Consider the following 15,032-nt stretch of genomic DNA (forward strand, 5'->3'; position numbering starts at 1 on the left):
CTCTGCTAGGAGCTAAAAGTGAAGGGAAGGAGGAAGAGCCAGACGGGGGAACATCTACTGTTACTATCGCAACTGTGTAAGAATTTTTAGTCAGAGCTATGTGAATGAGAAAGATCTGCTTTGGTGGTAAAGTTTGGGAATGATGAAAGAAAGAAGGTTTTAAGAAGACACAGACTTTTTTTTTCCCCCCCAGTATATTTCCTGGGTAAAGTCAGAAGAAATGGGCACGCCTTCCACAGTCAAGTGGGAAGGTGGTGTGGTTCTCAGGAATCAGAGCAGGAGAGGATCAGCTGCTTCCTGTCCTCTCACATCTGCACCAACACACACTTCCAGGAGGTATGTGGAGATGAACCCAGAGGAAGGACAGGCGGATACTGACTGCTGCTTGCTGAAAGTGTCATGCTTCTTCTTCGTCCAAATAGCAAATGGAAAGTTACAATGAAATAAATGCAGTGACACAATTTTTCCCATCTCTTTTATTAATTAAAATATCTCATTTACCAGACATATTTTTCCCTCTTCTATTCCCAGTAGCTCCAAAGCATGGTGGAAACGATCTTATACTCAGGGACTCCAGTCATGTGATTGGTGAGTGGTCAGCAGTATCAAATGCAGTTAACAGACTCAGGATTGAAAGAATTAAAATTGGTTTTCACAGTTGGCAGATAGGCGGTGACCTTGGCCAGGGTAGCTGCAGGGAAGTGAGTAGAGCAAAAGACTGGTTTCTGGGTATTCAATCATTAATAAGTGAGGCGTGGAAAGAGTGAGGAGACAAGGCAGTGACTACTGTGGGAATCAGGGTCAAGCGATAATTTCAGATGTTCCAGTGGTTCACTTTTCTGACCTGCTAGAATCAGGACCTGATTCAATATACCTGATGAAATTCATTTAAAATAATTTAAAAATATATGTCTTCTATATTCTTTTTCTGTCCTCTTCTGAATACTCCATCTCAGTATCTCACTCTCCTTCCTAACCCCTCGCTAGCAACACACACACATACAGCCACATACAGTTGATTCTATTACAGTAAGCATGCAGACCCCTTTCAGAAAGAATTTCTACTTGAACTGTACCCAGGAGGTGTGGCTGTAACACCAAGACCAAAGCCATGGAAGGGGTCAGATGAACATTAAACTCTGAAGGAAGGGCTCATTTGCACATGTATTTAGTCAGTACTCAAAAAAAAAAAAAAAAAAAAAAAATCCTCCCAAGCCAAACATTTAGAAGACAATGAAGTTTTTAAAAGATAACACCAATAATAATTTTTATTTTATGTTCTACAGAGGTACCACCGCCGAACTGTGAAACCAAACAAACCATTCAGGCCAGTGAGACCCAGAGGGAAGCTTATGGGTTATGAGAGCTCCCATCTCCATCTGGTGTGGCTTCATCTTTTGGATTTTAAAATCTGTGGAAATTGCAGGCCTCCAGGAGTTCTGTGGGACAGAGAAGAGAGGTAGGGCAGTCAAAAACCTATTATATTTATTTTCTGTTGAGAGAATGATTAGTTAAGCCTGATATAAAAGCACTCAGACCCATTGGAGGACTGATGCGTGGACCGGGCCGTTCTCCCAGTAGCCTTCTCCACTTGCCTGCACAGCTCCTGTGTCTTTCTGGGCAGTACCACACAGCAAAGATGGTAACATGGTTTCCCTGCCCTGTATCATCCCCTACCTTGTGTCTCATAGGCAGGGCTCCCACACCTAAATCCATGTAGCTGGGAGGAGCCTGGTAGGACTGTCCTCTCTGACCTCCTTAGAGAGGTGAGGAACTAATACAGCAAGCACCTAGAACATGCCAGTTTCCATTGCTAGGGTCTAGAGAAGGAGCAGAGAAGAGCAGAGCCAGACTTTCTACCCTTATGGAGCATATAGGGTAGGTGAATGTAACCTAGGTGTTTACAGCAGTGGCTCTGGGTAAGCACATTTCTTACATCGGAATTATGGGACCCTGGCACAGACTTGCTGAATCAGTATCCCCAGGGCCTGGGAATCAGTATTTTAAGGACCATGGCTCACTTACATGCACACAAAAGTTATAGCACAACCTCCCTCCAACCACATGTTCTTCTCCCACATCTTCCAAATGATTTTCAGTGATTAAATGATGTCCAACATAGTTATAGTGCAAAGGTGTGTTTTATTGTATTGTAATGCTTAGAAAAATTGTGTTCTAGATGAGCAGTAGGTATGGCAACTTTATGGTTATAAAACTTGTCATTGTTAAGCTCACAAGAGTAATGCTGTGTAAAAGAACTTTCTGCGATGATGGAAACTTTCTCTTTGCTCACCTATCTGGAGCTGCGTGTAGCCACTGAACACTTGAATTGTGGCTGGTGTGGCTGAGGTACTAAATTTTTAATTTTGTTTAATTTTAATTAATTTAAATTTAAATTGTCATAGATTATTAGAGGCTACTGTATTTATTGGATGATGCAGCTCTGTATAAAAAGGAGTTTACTGGGGCACCTGGGTGGCTCAGTGGGTTAAGACTCTGCCTTCGACTCGGGTCATGATCTCAGGGTCCTGGGGTCGAGTCCCGCATTGGGCTCTCTGCTCGGCAGGGAGCCTGCTTCCTCCTCTCTCTCTCTCTCTGCCTGCCTCTCTGTCTACTTGTGATCTCTCTCTGTCAAATAAATAAATAAAAATCTTAAAAAAAAAAAAAAGGGAGTTTCTGCAGAGCAGTGGGCATGGGCACATGCAGCTTCTTCCTTGTCTTAGTAATAATATGGAATTTCTTCATGTCTGAGTGGTTCATTACCTTAGTGCCCTGAGCCTGTGTCTGCCTTACCACCTACCCATACAAGTAGCCTTTCACACATACGGGGATGACCGTGTTCTCTCATCATCTCATCTTGCCTATTTCCATTGCTCATCCCGGGAGGGCCACAACCCATTCCTCCTTATCTACCCACCACCCAGAAATGCTCCCCGCTCCCTCCCCGTGTTTGCATATCAGCTTCCCCCATGCATTCCCCTTACTCACTTGAGGTGGAGCACTGTCTCATGTTAGCAACAGCTCTGACATACGCTGCTCCTAAGTAACTTTCATATGTGGTGCTTTCTGGAAGTTTGGCCAAACATTTTGTGTCGTCCCTGAACAGAAGGTCCTTGGTTTCCGAGTGGAACAAACAAAACTTGCCTGAGCAGTCATTTCCATTTCCTCCAAACATAGTCTGTCAAATGGATGGAAAATGCATGAGGACCTGTGGCAGCGAGCAGCTGAGAATACAAGGATGGGGCTGAGGGGGATAGAAGCTGGGAACCAGCCCTGGGACGAAAGGGAGGTGTAGAGGATGCCTCAGGGTGTTTCCATATCCTTCACCTGGCATTTACCCATTTTTGGCCCCAGCTTCATACTTTCTTGAGGCCCCAGCATCCTCTATGGGGTTCATCCTGGTCTCACCTCCTCTGGGAGGTCCCTCCCACCCACCCAGTCACTCCTTCCCCATTTCATTGGTTATGGCCTCGGGGACTGCTTCCAGGAAATGAGAGAACAGAAACATGTCCCTTCCAAGTAATTACTGTCAAAAAAGATAGTAAATGTGATCCCCTGCCCCCAATGAGAGGTGGTACAGATAGTTGTTAAATTTCATGTCTGACTGCATCTTTGATCCTATCCTACGAGGCTTAACTCTAGATCTTGTAGGATTATAATGAATGAATGTAGGATTATAATGAAATGATGAATATGGAATGTTTTACATCTAGCACCTAAAAAATGTCCATTGAATGCTAATTATTATTATTTACCTTAAGAGGACCCACAAAGATATGCTACCTTAATTTAAAAAAAGAACAACTAATGGCAGGCAGGAAGCTGTTGTTGAGGGGAAAATGATGTTTGTGGGTAGAGGATGCTTAGAATATTCAAGCAGCCTCCCCCACCCCCACCTCCCTGGCAGAGCTGCCCTGGATTGATTGTTCTCCCCAGAGGGCAAGCTCCCTGAGGACAGGGATCCTGTGTTTTTCTGGCTGTTGGAATGGTTCTTGGACTCTATAAACAAGAGAAATACAGTCCACCTTTCATGACTTATATCATGGAGGGCTGGCACACGGGATCACTCTCCTTCGTTTTCAAAAAGGACAGAGGTGGAGAAAATTGAGTGTATCACAGAGCAAGGTCAAGGTTGAGCAAGAAAGCAGTTGTGTAGACCCAAAACAGGTGGATCACATGGAACCTAATCTCCAGTGACCTGGAGTTATAAGTAGAGCTGAGCCTAAGAAATCCAGCCTCCCTATCTTAGTTTCCAGAAAGAGAATGCTTGAGTATGGGCTGCATTTAGCACTGAACTCCCAAAAATAATACCCACCCAGGAGGAAAGAATGGGAGGCCCTGGCTGGTCCATACCTGCTGCTCAAGTAATGTTTTGCTAACACAAGATGCCTTATCTTTCCGTGAGACCACAGCATGATTTGGGGCCTTGGCTAGGAAACAGTTGTCAGCGTCGCTCACAGGCTTCCTACTGCCATCAGGGCACAGCAGCTGGAAGTCTTTTTCCTTCAGATTCTTAGCCCAATCTTCAGTGTTCCTTCCTGGAGACAGAGAAAGTGGGTCAGTCACAGCTTACAGCTTTGGTCAAGGTGCCCTCACTGAGGGGAGGTGACCAACCCACGGACTAGTGAAGGACCTGGGGCCATTGGCCAGCAGAAGTACACACACTGGGGTCACAGTGATGTGGAGAGGAAGAGACACTCCCATCTACATAGGTCAGATTCAACTCACACTCAACCAGGAATTCCCAGCAACCACCTCTTCCAAACTAACCGCCCCACCTCACCAGGAGAAAGTGAGCTATATATTCTTGGATGATGTTCAAAAACATCTTCATTTCTACTGAATTCCAAAGCATCGGGGCTTATTTCTTTACCATATGAAGAATGCGACCCTCTAAGCAGGCTCATAATCTCTGTGCAATACCATCTGGCATTAGCAAGCAAAAGACCTTTCCCAAAGGCCCTTTTGTAAACTGGACGAGTGTTCTAAATCTGACACACTCATACTGGTTCTAGATGAAAATGTGCACATGCCTCTGTGCATACAGATCCATACCCTTTTCTTAGCCCCTAGCTTCATGATTTCTGTATTCTCTCTGAAGAAAAGAAAATCACACCCATTTTCAGGTTTTCAGCTCCTTCCTCCTGAGGCAATTCTCAAATATGTTTTCCCAATTTTTAGTTCTCATCTAAAAGGCAGAATTGCAAATCTTTTTCTTTATTTAATGCTCATTTAATTTTTTATCTGAGCAACTAATATGTGATTTCACTATCATAAAATTATGTATTATATGTAAAATAAAAATACCTCTTTGCCTACTCTCCTCAAATATATACTTACAGTTTTAATAGAAAACTCCAAATTGCCTGTGCCTCTCCCACAAGTAACTTCATACATCTTTGCTCATCTTCTAATATTTCTCCTTCCCTTTCTTACCAGTCCCTCTAACTCAGCTCCTTCCAAATGAAACCCACCATCATTCTCTCCAAACCAATTCTGTTCCACTTCATAATGTAAGAATTTACGCAATACTATGCTGCATGCCTTCTGCAAGCTGCAGTCTTATTGGAGGAGGAAAACAGCTCACATACCAAATATATATATATATTTTGTGTGTGTGTGTGTATATATATATATATATATATATATATATATATATCTGTACCCATATATATATGGGTACAGATAACAATATGTATAATATATTATGTGCTCTACAAAATAAAATATATATAATATTTTATATTTTGTGGAGCACATTCTGCATATTATGTGAGCCAAACCAGCTGGGTGAGAACATATTCATTAGGGAGAGCTGGCTGGAGGAGGCATGGTTTTAGGCATGTAAGGTGTGTTACACATACCGCTGTACTGACCACCAAGAGACTAATCAGGCCTGACTGGCTGGGCATATGATAAAGTCCTCAACAGGGACAGAGACTGTGAGAAGAAGAGTGGATTTTGAGAGAACTATGAGGAATTTGGGCTTACAGAGTTTGAGATTGCAGTGCCAGTGAGCTTTGTACATAAAACTGGCCACATGGCAATTAGAGACTCTGGGATGTTACTTAGATGGGAGGTTAGGCCTCTGCTGTATGTTGCCGTAAGGGTATAAGGCTTTTGGGTAGAGAGGTGAAGCCAAAAGTAGCCCCACTCAGAGGAGTACCCCCCCAAAATTTTTTTCACTCAGGTAGTGTTAAAAAAATTTTAACACTCAGGTAGTAGGAAAAAAGACAGCCTTTCAAGGAAAAAGCAGAAATAATAGGAGAGAAGAAAGAAAAATCAGCCAACACAGTATTCCTTCAAGTAAGCACTTAGCAGCTTCTGTGTGCCATTTAGTATAGTTAGTGTTGGGATATAAGAGGGGAAAAAAGAGCTCAAAAGAGTTTCTGTGGCCACAGTTTTTTACAGAATGAGATGAACCCAATAATGCTAGCCACATGGACAGAAGATTCTATTGTGGGATGGATGCCATCTGAGAAGGCTTCTCAGAGGAGTCAGTGCTGAGCTAGTTCACTCTAAGTGAGTTTCTGGGAAGAGCTGAGGTTGGGCACAGGGACATGTGAAAGGAAGTGAGGTAATATCTGCCTGGCCTGTAGCGGGTTCTCTAAGCAGTTAGTGACACAGAGGGGGTAGGTGGAATGCTCATTCTTGCCAACTTAAAAAAAAAAATTGTTTGGTATTTCAGTGTCACAGCATCTAATATTCACCCACTAGTTTTAGTAATGCTTCTTGCTTGAAACAGTTATTACTATATTATTTGCCAAATGATAGTTTTTTAACTTCATGATTATTTCTACATTTATTCTTGTTCTACAATAAGGAAGATCTTTCCCTTCGCCTTCATTTGTTTAATCAGGATAGACTCATGTATTCCTATGTTCTTCCTACTTAATTCTTACTACCATTATTATTTCTTTTAGTGTTCAAGATGTCCCAGATTTGGCCAGTAGGGGGGCTTTAAATGGCTCCTGTATATTTTGACATATCCCAACATCTTCAGCACAGTGATCCAGGCTCACCTTCATTTTTCCTGCCCAGCCATAGAATCAGCTATTTTTCCAAGGGGCCCTGGCTCATCCTATTGGACAATGGTTCTAGAAACCAACATCTTGGTGTTCATTCCCACTGGTGTACTATTGTCTCTATGTGTTTTGGGGGGACCTAGAATTTATTTGGAATATGTATTGGACCCAGAAATATAGGAAATAGTTTAACAGGACCTTTTGGTAATAATTCACCCAATCTGAATATGGACTATGAACACAGTGAGTATTAAATCCATGTTTGTCTAAATTTCCTGATCTTGGTAATCACATTGTAGGTAAGTAAGAGAATGTCCTCGTTCTTGGGAAATGTGCTCTGAAGTATTTAGGGGAAAGGCAATGTCTGCACCTATGGGAAGGTTCCTGGAAGAGAATTCAGAACCACCAGAACCTCATGCTCCTCACTATTCTGCTTACCCCGATAAACTTTACCTCTGTCTTTACTGAACAAACAGATTGAGAATCAGAGCTCTGGAAACTAACAGAGTCCATAACACATCCACAAAGACATCCTGAGCATAAGTGAGCCCAGCAACCCCAATTTGTGGGGACAGAGGAGCATGTGAATGTACCTTCAGTGTTCTGCATGACTGTCTGGTCTTTCACAAAGGCCACATCTCCCTTCTCCACCAGACACCTGCAGAGTGCCAGACAGGGAGAAAGAAGAGAGCCGGTCAGAGACACATGTGTCATTCAGGAGAGTCAGCTTGTAGACCCAGGGCTAACCATCCGATTTCAGCAGTTGTGACTCTCATTCTATCACTTAGCTTACATATCACTCATGTAAGTAATACAGACAAGAAGAACCTCCAGTTTGCTTTGTGGTCATGCAATCTCAGTTCCCACACACTGAATGCTAACTTTTGGCACAGTAGAGTTACAGCATTTCCCTGTCATCAAATAGAGGTATTAGAGGGGCAGTATTCCATTAAGGTGATTACCTACTCACATTCTACTTTGTAAAAATTGGAAACTTGTGGACTGTGAATTGCATTTGCACAAACTCACAAGGTGGCTCTAACTGGAGAATTAGGATAACCTTTGTTTTCTCCTTCACAACCGAGAAGCTCAATTACAATACCACTATCATTGTGCCATAGATGGACTCCTGAATTACTAACACAAGTCTGGATCAGAAAAGACAATTAAAAAGTAATAAGGTCGGGGCGCCTGGGGTGGCTCAGCAGGTTAAGTGTCTGCCTTTGGTTCAGGTCATGATCCCAGGGTCCTGGGATCAAGCCACATATTGGGGAGCCTGCTTCTCCCTCTCTCTGCAGCTCCCTCTGTTTGTTCGTTCTCTCTCTCTCTGTCAAATAAATAAATGAAATCTTAAAAAAAAAAAAGATAATAAGGTCATAAAGTGCACAGGTGTCTTTATAAAAGTAATAAACACCCCATGAAATAGAATTGTATTTGGAAATGTAGAAATCATGTTCTTTACTTTTGTACATTCCCAGGTGAGTATGGCTGGCTCTAGGTTCCCCAAAAGTGCATGGAAGAGCATTAACCAGAACCCTGACTCCTGTATTCAACTATGGCAGGGTTTCCTCACCATGGCAATAGTAACATTTTGAGCCATGCAATTCTTTATTGTAGGGTGCTGTCCTATGCTTGTAAGATGTTTAGCAGCCTCTACCAATTAGATACCAATAGCACCCAACCCCATTTGATAATCAAAAACATCTCTAGACACTGCCAAAATTCCCCCAAAGGGGAAATCGTTGCCTGTTGAGAATCTCTGATCTGCACTGTTCTGCCAGTCTGGAGAGTGTCTTGTAGGGGCTTGGATGCTCCTTCACACAGGCTTCTACAGATGATTGCTAACTGTGGCACCCTAACACATGTAAGACTAATAGGCCAGGAATGAAAGACTCTCACCTTAGTCCCTAAAAAGAAATCTTGTCAGGGCTGTGTTTCTATTTGGGTCAGGGTTAAAATACTCACCTGAAAGCCCCTGTGTAGCCATAGTATCTCTCATGGTTATTGGGAAGACACTCCTTTCCTGGACTGCTTGCCGAGCCAATACACAGAGCACAAAGACTGGAATTTTGCATAGATCCAGGGGCACAGCCTTCCTGGAAAAATTTATCTGTACAGAAGGACAAGAGTAGGTCAGCTTCTCCTAAGTCAATATGAATAGCCTTCATCTAATACATAACAGGTGTGTATGGCCCAGGATACTTGGAACATATTCAGTGACCTGCCACCAACTCAGGACCTGCCAGGCTGTAGGCTTTAAAAGGAAACTTAATTGAGGCTGAGAATAGAAGTTAATAGACCATTATAATTCAGGTAGAGAGGATTCCATGGGCACCCTATATGTGTCACCACTTATCTAAAGAAAGAAGAGAGGGAAATTACGTAAAAATTGACTTAAAAGGGATAAAATTGCAAGTCTCATTCTGCAAGCTTGTGCTACTTATTTCCAGAAATCTCCTTCCCTTGCCTTTTTTTTTTTTTTAAGTTTTATTTATTTGAAATAGAGCGAGAGAGAAAGAGAGCACATGCAGGGCTGAGGGGCAGAGAGAGAGGGAGAAGCAGGCTCCCTACCAAGCAGGCTCTATCCCAGGACCCTGGAATCATGACCTGAGCCGAAGGCAGACACTTAACCAACTGAGCCACACAGGCATCCCTCCCTTGTTATTTTTTAGAAGAAATTTTGCTAGAACTTTAAACTCTGAACTCAGTTAAAGGCTAGGGGATTTAACTCACAGCTTAGTTGCTCTCCCTTGGCTGTGAAATTGCCAGGAAGCTCAGACAAGCAGAGATAGTGCTGTTGCTGGTGGGGATCCAGAGATTTCTGGATATCACCCCCGCCGCAGTTTGCTTCCTCTCATGTCAGAGAACACTCCAGGGCAGAAATCTGGTCTCATCTCCAAGTCCCCACACACAGGACTTGTCTGATTCATAACTGTCTTTAGAGACTTCTTCTTTTAAAGCAGTTATACATATTTGGAAGTGGTAAGGGGGAAGCTGATGTAAATAAACATTAGAAAACATTTGTCTGGAGCACCTGGGTGGCTCAGTCGGTTAAGCATCTGTCTTTGGCTCAGGTCATGATCCCGGAGTCCTGGGATCAAGGCCCACATCAGGCTCCCTGCTCAACAGGAAGCCTACTTCTCCCTCTGCCCCTCCCCCAGCTCATTCATGCCATGTTTCTCTCTCCCTCTCTCTCTCTCTCGCGTACTCTCAAATAAATAAATAAAATCTTAAAAAAAAAAAAAAAAGGAAAGCAAGCATTTGTCTGTGGATAACTTACATGTAGACTTTTCATACCTGAGGATATTCAGAGGACATAAAATTAACTGATTTCTCATCCCTTTCAAGCGGTCTAGATGTTGGGCATTCCCTCAGTGAGACTGTCAAGACCTTAAAGAGATCGACACACTCACATTTCTAGCTCATAGGCTTAAAAGCCTGTGGGAGGGATTTTCCACCCAACAGCCATTTGGATCCCCTGTTCCTTAGTAACAAAGACTTAGTTGTTTTATTCTTTTAATTTTTTCTCTATTATTTTTTATTGAGACATAACTGACATACAATATTACATTAGTTTCAGGTGTTCAATGTGATTTGATGTTGCAATATATTGCAAAATGGTCCCCACAATAGGTCTAGTTAACGTCAATCACCATACATCATTATAAAATTTTTTTCTTGTGATGAGAACTTTTAAGGTCTACTTTCTTAGCAACTTTGAAATATGCAATACGGTATTATTAACTATAGTCTCCATGCTGTACATTACATTCCCAGGAGTTATTTAGTTTATAACTGGAAGTTCATACCTTTTGCCCCTTCACCTATTTTGCCTGCTCCACCATCCCCCACCTTTGGCAAGTGTCAGTCTGTTCTCTGTATCTTTGAGCTTGGGATTTTTTTAGATTCCACATGTAAGTAAGATTATACAGTATTTGTCTTTCTCTGCCTGATATATTTCACTTAGCATAATAACCTCAAGGTCCATCCATGTTATCACAAATGGCAAGATTTCTTCCCTTTTTATGGCTGAATAGAAGTTTATTTTGTTTTATATGTATATAATGTGTATTATATATATACATGTATATGTATATGATATTTTCTTTATGCATTCATTCATCAATGGATGGACACTTAAGCTATTTCCATATCTTGGCTCTAGTAAATACTGCTGCAATGAACACAGGGATGCATATGTCTTTTTCAATTAATGCTTTCATTTCCTTTGGATGAATACCCAGAAGTGAAATTGATGAATCATATGGTCATTCTATTTTTGATTTTTAAATAAAGGTCAAAATAGGTGTGGCAGAGACATGCCCAATAAAAGATGACATTCCTGAACCTCTTTGACAACCCGGTATGACTATGAGTCTAAATTCTGAGCAATGAAAATTTCCTTGAAGTAACTGATTTTTATTTCCTGGATGTCTTCTTTAATACAATAACCACAGATGACATATACTTCAAGTTGTCCTTATTCCTTGCTCCTGGAGGCTGCCTGAATAACAGACGTGAATGTCAACCATGGTTGACCTTGAAAACAGAAGCTGCAGGCTCCGAATGGTGGCTCAGAAAGAGATAAGGAGTCTAGGCTTCTAATGACCATATCAATCTTGGACTGCTCAGCTGGTCCTTTTCATGAGAGATGAAAGTAAACATATATCTACTGAAGCCATATATGCAGCCAAGAAGAACCATTCTGATTCAACCCTACCATTCTGATTCAACCCTACCATCTCTTTTAGATATCTCCTTGAGGTTCACTTTGACCAAAATTTACTACTAAAGAACCAGGGACACAGCATTTTATTCCATACTACTCTTTTCCCAGAACACCTCTTTCCAGCCTGGCCCTGATCACAGCATCCTCCCAGGATTCACTTACCAAATTCACAGTGGTTGATCCTGCTGTAGAGTAGGCCCATGGGGATGTTCCAGCCTGCCGTTCTTTCTACTGCGGTATGGCAGGACTTCTTGCCTTGCAGATTGTTCCAGGTGAGGCTCTCATCTGCTGATGCCTTAACTACAGCCACAGCCTTATACCCTACAAGAAAGACACCAAAAAAGAAAGTATTAACATCCCTAGGCCCTCCAGAGAATGTCTGCAATCAAAGCCTGCCATCTGCCTGTGAAAGCAAAATTATTCTAAATCATTCCTTCTGTTTTTGAAAGGGTCTTTCCCAAAACTGAGATGAAGTACCAGTCACTCTGTCAGATGGAGATTATTCTGAACATTAAAAACAAAATAGTAAGAAAACCTCATCATCAAAGGAATGGCTGGTATATAACACTTCCCTAAATGCATAAAACTATGAAAGTTATAAACTAGCAACTCACCCTTCACTGTGGAATATCAGAGGAGTGGATCCTGAGAAGCACGTGACTCCCAACATTTTATACAATAACAATTAGGGATTAGGGAAGAGTAGTAAGTGACCAATAAACTACAGGGAATATTCTGGCCAGGTATTTTGGGATATGGAGAATACGGTTTGCACCAAAATAAATATATGAAGTATAAATTCAAAATAAGACAGCTGCCATCTTTAGCAGAAAATACTTGTTGCTCCTTAACTGCAAATAGAAGATCAACCCATGATTTCAACTTTTTAAATGAGCTAATTCAGTCAACTATTTACAGCAGAAAACAAGAGATGCCTTATCAAGACTTACCAAGAACAAGTCTTCCTATTTTTGGCCAAAGAGCCTGGGTCCTAGAATGATGGGGAAAGGCTAAGAGGTTGTACTAGGGGAAGTCACAAGGACAGACTTGCACACTAATGACTGGGAAATGACCAGAGAGGTCTGAGCATTGGGGTTGTGGGACCCAGTGATCACCTTGGCAAAATTTCCTGTCTAGCTCCTGCCCCATCTTTCCAGATCCACCCCCCCCCACCCCGACCAGAGCACCAGCTGAGAGCCAGATTGGCCTGGGTTCCTGGGCCCAGCCCTGGCTGGGAGGCTCAGTAATTTCATGCTCCTAGACATCTGCCTGTGTGAGCCTCTCTGCTCAGCCCTGCCAGGCACATATAAGCAAGACTCCCTGGCTGGTATAACTCTTGTCTAAAACTGTGCAGGCCTTATGTAATGTGAAGGAGTTGGGAGTGCTGGGGAGGGTGTGAACTTGCTTGCAGGATGTAGGAACCCTGACAACTTGTAACCTCTGTGAGCTTTTGGTCCTCTTAGACATCCTTAAAGGATTAAATGAGAAATCCTGTGTGTAAGGCATGGCAAGTGTAAAAGAGTAACCAACATTATCAGTTATCATCTTTCTGTGGTTCTTTTGCATTCTAAAAATTAGTCTCTTCCATTACCTTACCTACATTTGATTTGAATTTAAACATACCAAAAAGCAATACAAATTAAACTCATGAGGTTACCAACCCCAACTCACCTTCCTCTACTGTGCTGCTACATTGAGGGCCTTGAGTTTCTGGAGGAAAAAATGAAGAAGTCATTAAGCATATGTTCTTTGGAAGTCATGCCATTCCCATGTGCAGCTCAGAATAAAAAGAACCAGGAAGACAATCTATATTTCACCAATTCCTAAACAGTCCAGGCTGTCTGGATTATACAAATTCACTTTTGCTCACTGGCCTCTGGAATTTAGCCCAAAATTGTAAATTTCAAGTTTCTTGCTCTGTTTGACCTGTAGCCACAGTGGTGCCTGCCAACTATACTTGAATCCCTATACCACGGCAACAGAAGTGTGAATTTGGGAAGCAGGAAGACCTGCCAGGAATCCCAGCTGAGAATCCCAGCTGTCCTTTGCAGAGGTCCCCTGTAGCTGGAACTTCCCAGTGCAAAGATTCCAATCCCCCTGGTGGAAGGTGTGATGGAAGACTCTATCCTTCAAGACGAGTGTGGGGATTAGAGATGAGAGAGCCCAGAGTCTAGGAAGTAGGAGGTGCTCAGTAAGCAAAAGCTTTCTGGCCAATGTGGTATAAATCAGGCTATGATTTTCCCATTTCCTCTCTCCCTGGTGTGGAGGAAATAAAACACAGAGAGGCACGCCCCCTCCCACTTACTGTAGTTCTCTGCCAGGACAGGCACCAGACCGCACTGGCCCGCTATGTAGATGAAGCCCCCATCCAAGCTCATGGCATCAGCCTCTCCTTTCTGCAAAAACACAGCACATTACAACAGGTGAAAAGAGGCCATCTCCTGTCCTATCCACTCTTCCAACCATTTCCTTAAGGCAGCTTTCCCAGCATAGGCCATGAAGGCCCCAGGAGAGAGCAGGTGCTGTGCCAGACCCCCAAAGGTCTATCACCAGGAATACCCAGCAGAGAAAATAAAATGTACTCTCATTTTCACCCGAACCATGATGAACTAAGGATTATTTTGGAGTACCTTGCTTAGTTTCTTCAGGAGCAAAGACCCAGTTAGTCCTCCTGTTCTCTCATAAGATGCACTGTCCCAGAGATATTTCCACAACAACTTTCTGACACCAAGGGTTCTTATTTGTAAGACAGATGAGTGGAGTCAGGGACAGGAGGCTACGTCTGTGGCATAGAGCACCTTCTGATGGGGGCTTGAGTCCCGAATCAGGCCATGTGGATGAGTGCTCTTTCAGTGCTTGGTGTAGACAAAGTGCTAATGAGTAAAATATTCTCAAATGATCTATTTTTCAGGTTTATAAGCCCTGTATTATAGAGATGCTTAAATTCCACAAGATTACCAAGCTTTCCATTGGGCCTAGAAATCTACTTTCTAGGAATATACCATAAAGGAGTAATCAAATATGTGGGAAACTATTTGGATTAAAAGTACAAGTGCAAGTGTGATTCATACAATGTAAAACATGCACGTATAATTGATAACAGAAAAAAAAAACAAACAGAAACAGACTAAATGATGTTATAGATAATGTGGATAAATGGCTAAATGGATTGCATCACATCCACGCTCTGAAAGAGATTACATTAAAAGATCATGTTTTGGGGGTGCCTGGCTGGCTCAGGTGGTTCAGTGTCTGCCTTCTGCTCAGACTCTGGGATC

At 42.4% G+C, this 15,032-nt stretch overlaps 1 protein-coding gene across 1 annotated transcript in view; it reads right to left on the minus strand.

The window, feature by feature from the left end:
• Window positions 1–1,239: 1,239 nt before the first annotated feature.
• The window catches only part of TF (transferrin), a 29,210-nt gene continuing 15,417 nt past the window's right edge, over window positions 1,240–15,032 (minus strand). The window contains exons 10-17 of the mRNA XM_082718950.1: window positions 14,060–14,150; window positions 13,426–13,464; window positions 11,917–12,075; window positions 8,991–9,135; window positions 7,619–7,683; window positions 4,354–4,538; window positions 2,989–3,178; window positions 1,240–1,439 (exon numbers count right to left, since the gene is read on the minus strand). Coding sequence (XP_082575076.1) covers window positions 1,405–1,439; window positions 2,989–3,178; window positions 4,354–4,538; window positions 7,619–7,683; window positions 8,991–9,135; window positions 11,917–12,075; window positions 13,426–13,464; window positions 14,060–14,150 — 909 coding nt within the window. The 3' untranslated portion in view covers window positions 1,240–1,404. The remainder of the gene's footprint in view (window positions 1,440–2,988; window positions 3,179–4,353; window positions 4,539–7,618; window positions 7,684–8,990; window positions 9,136–11,916; window positions 12,076–13,425; window positions 13,465–14,059; window positions 14,151–15,032) is intronic.

This window comes from Mustela nivalis, assembly GCF_964662115.1.
Source record: "Mustela nivalis genome assembly, chromosome: 1".
Taxonomy (NCBI): Eukaryota; Metazoa; Chordata; class Mammalia; order Carnivora; family Mustelidae; genus Mustela; species Mustela nivalis.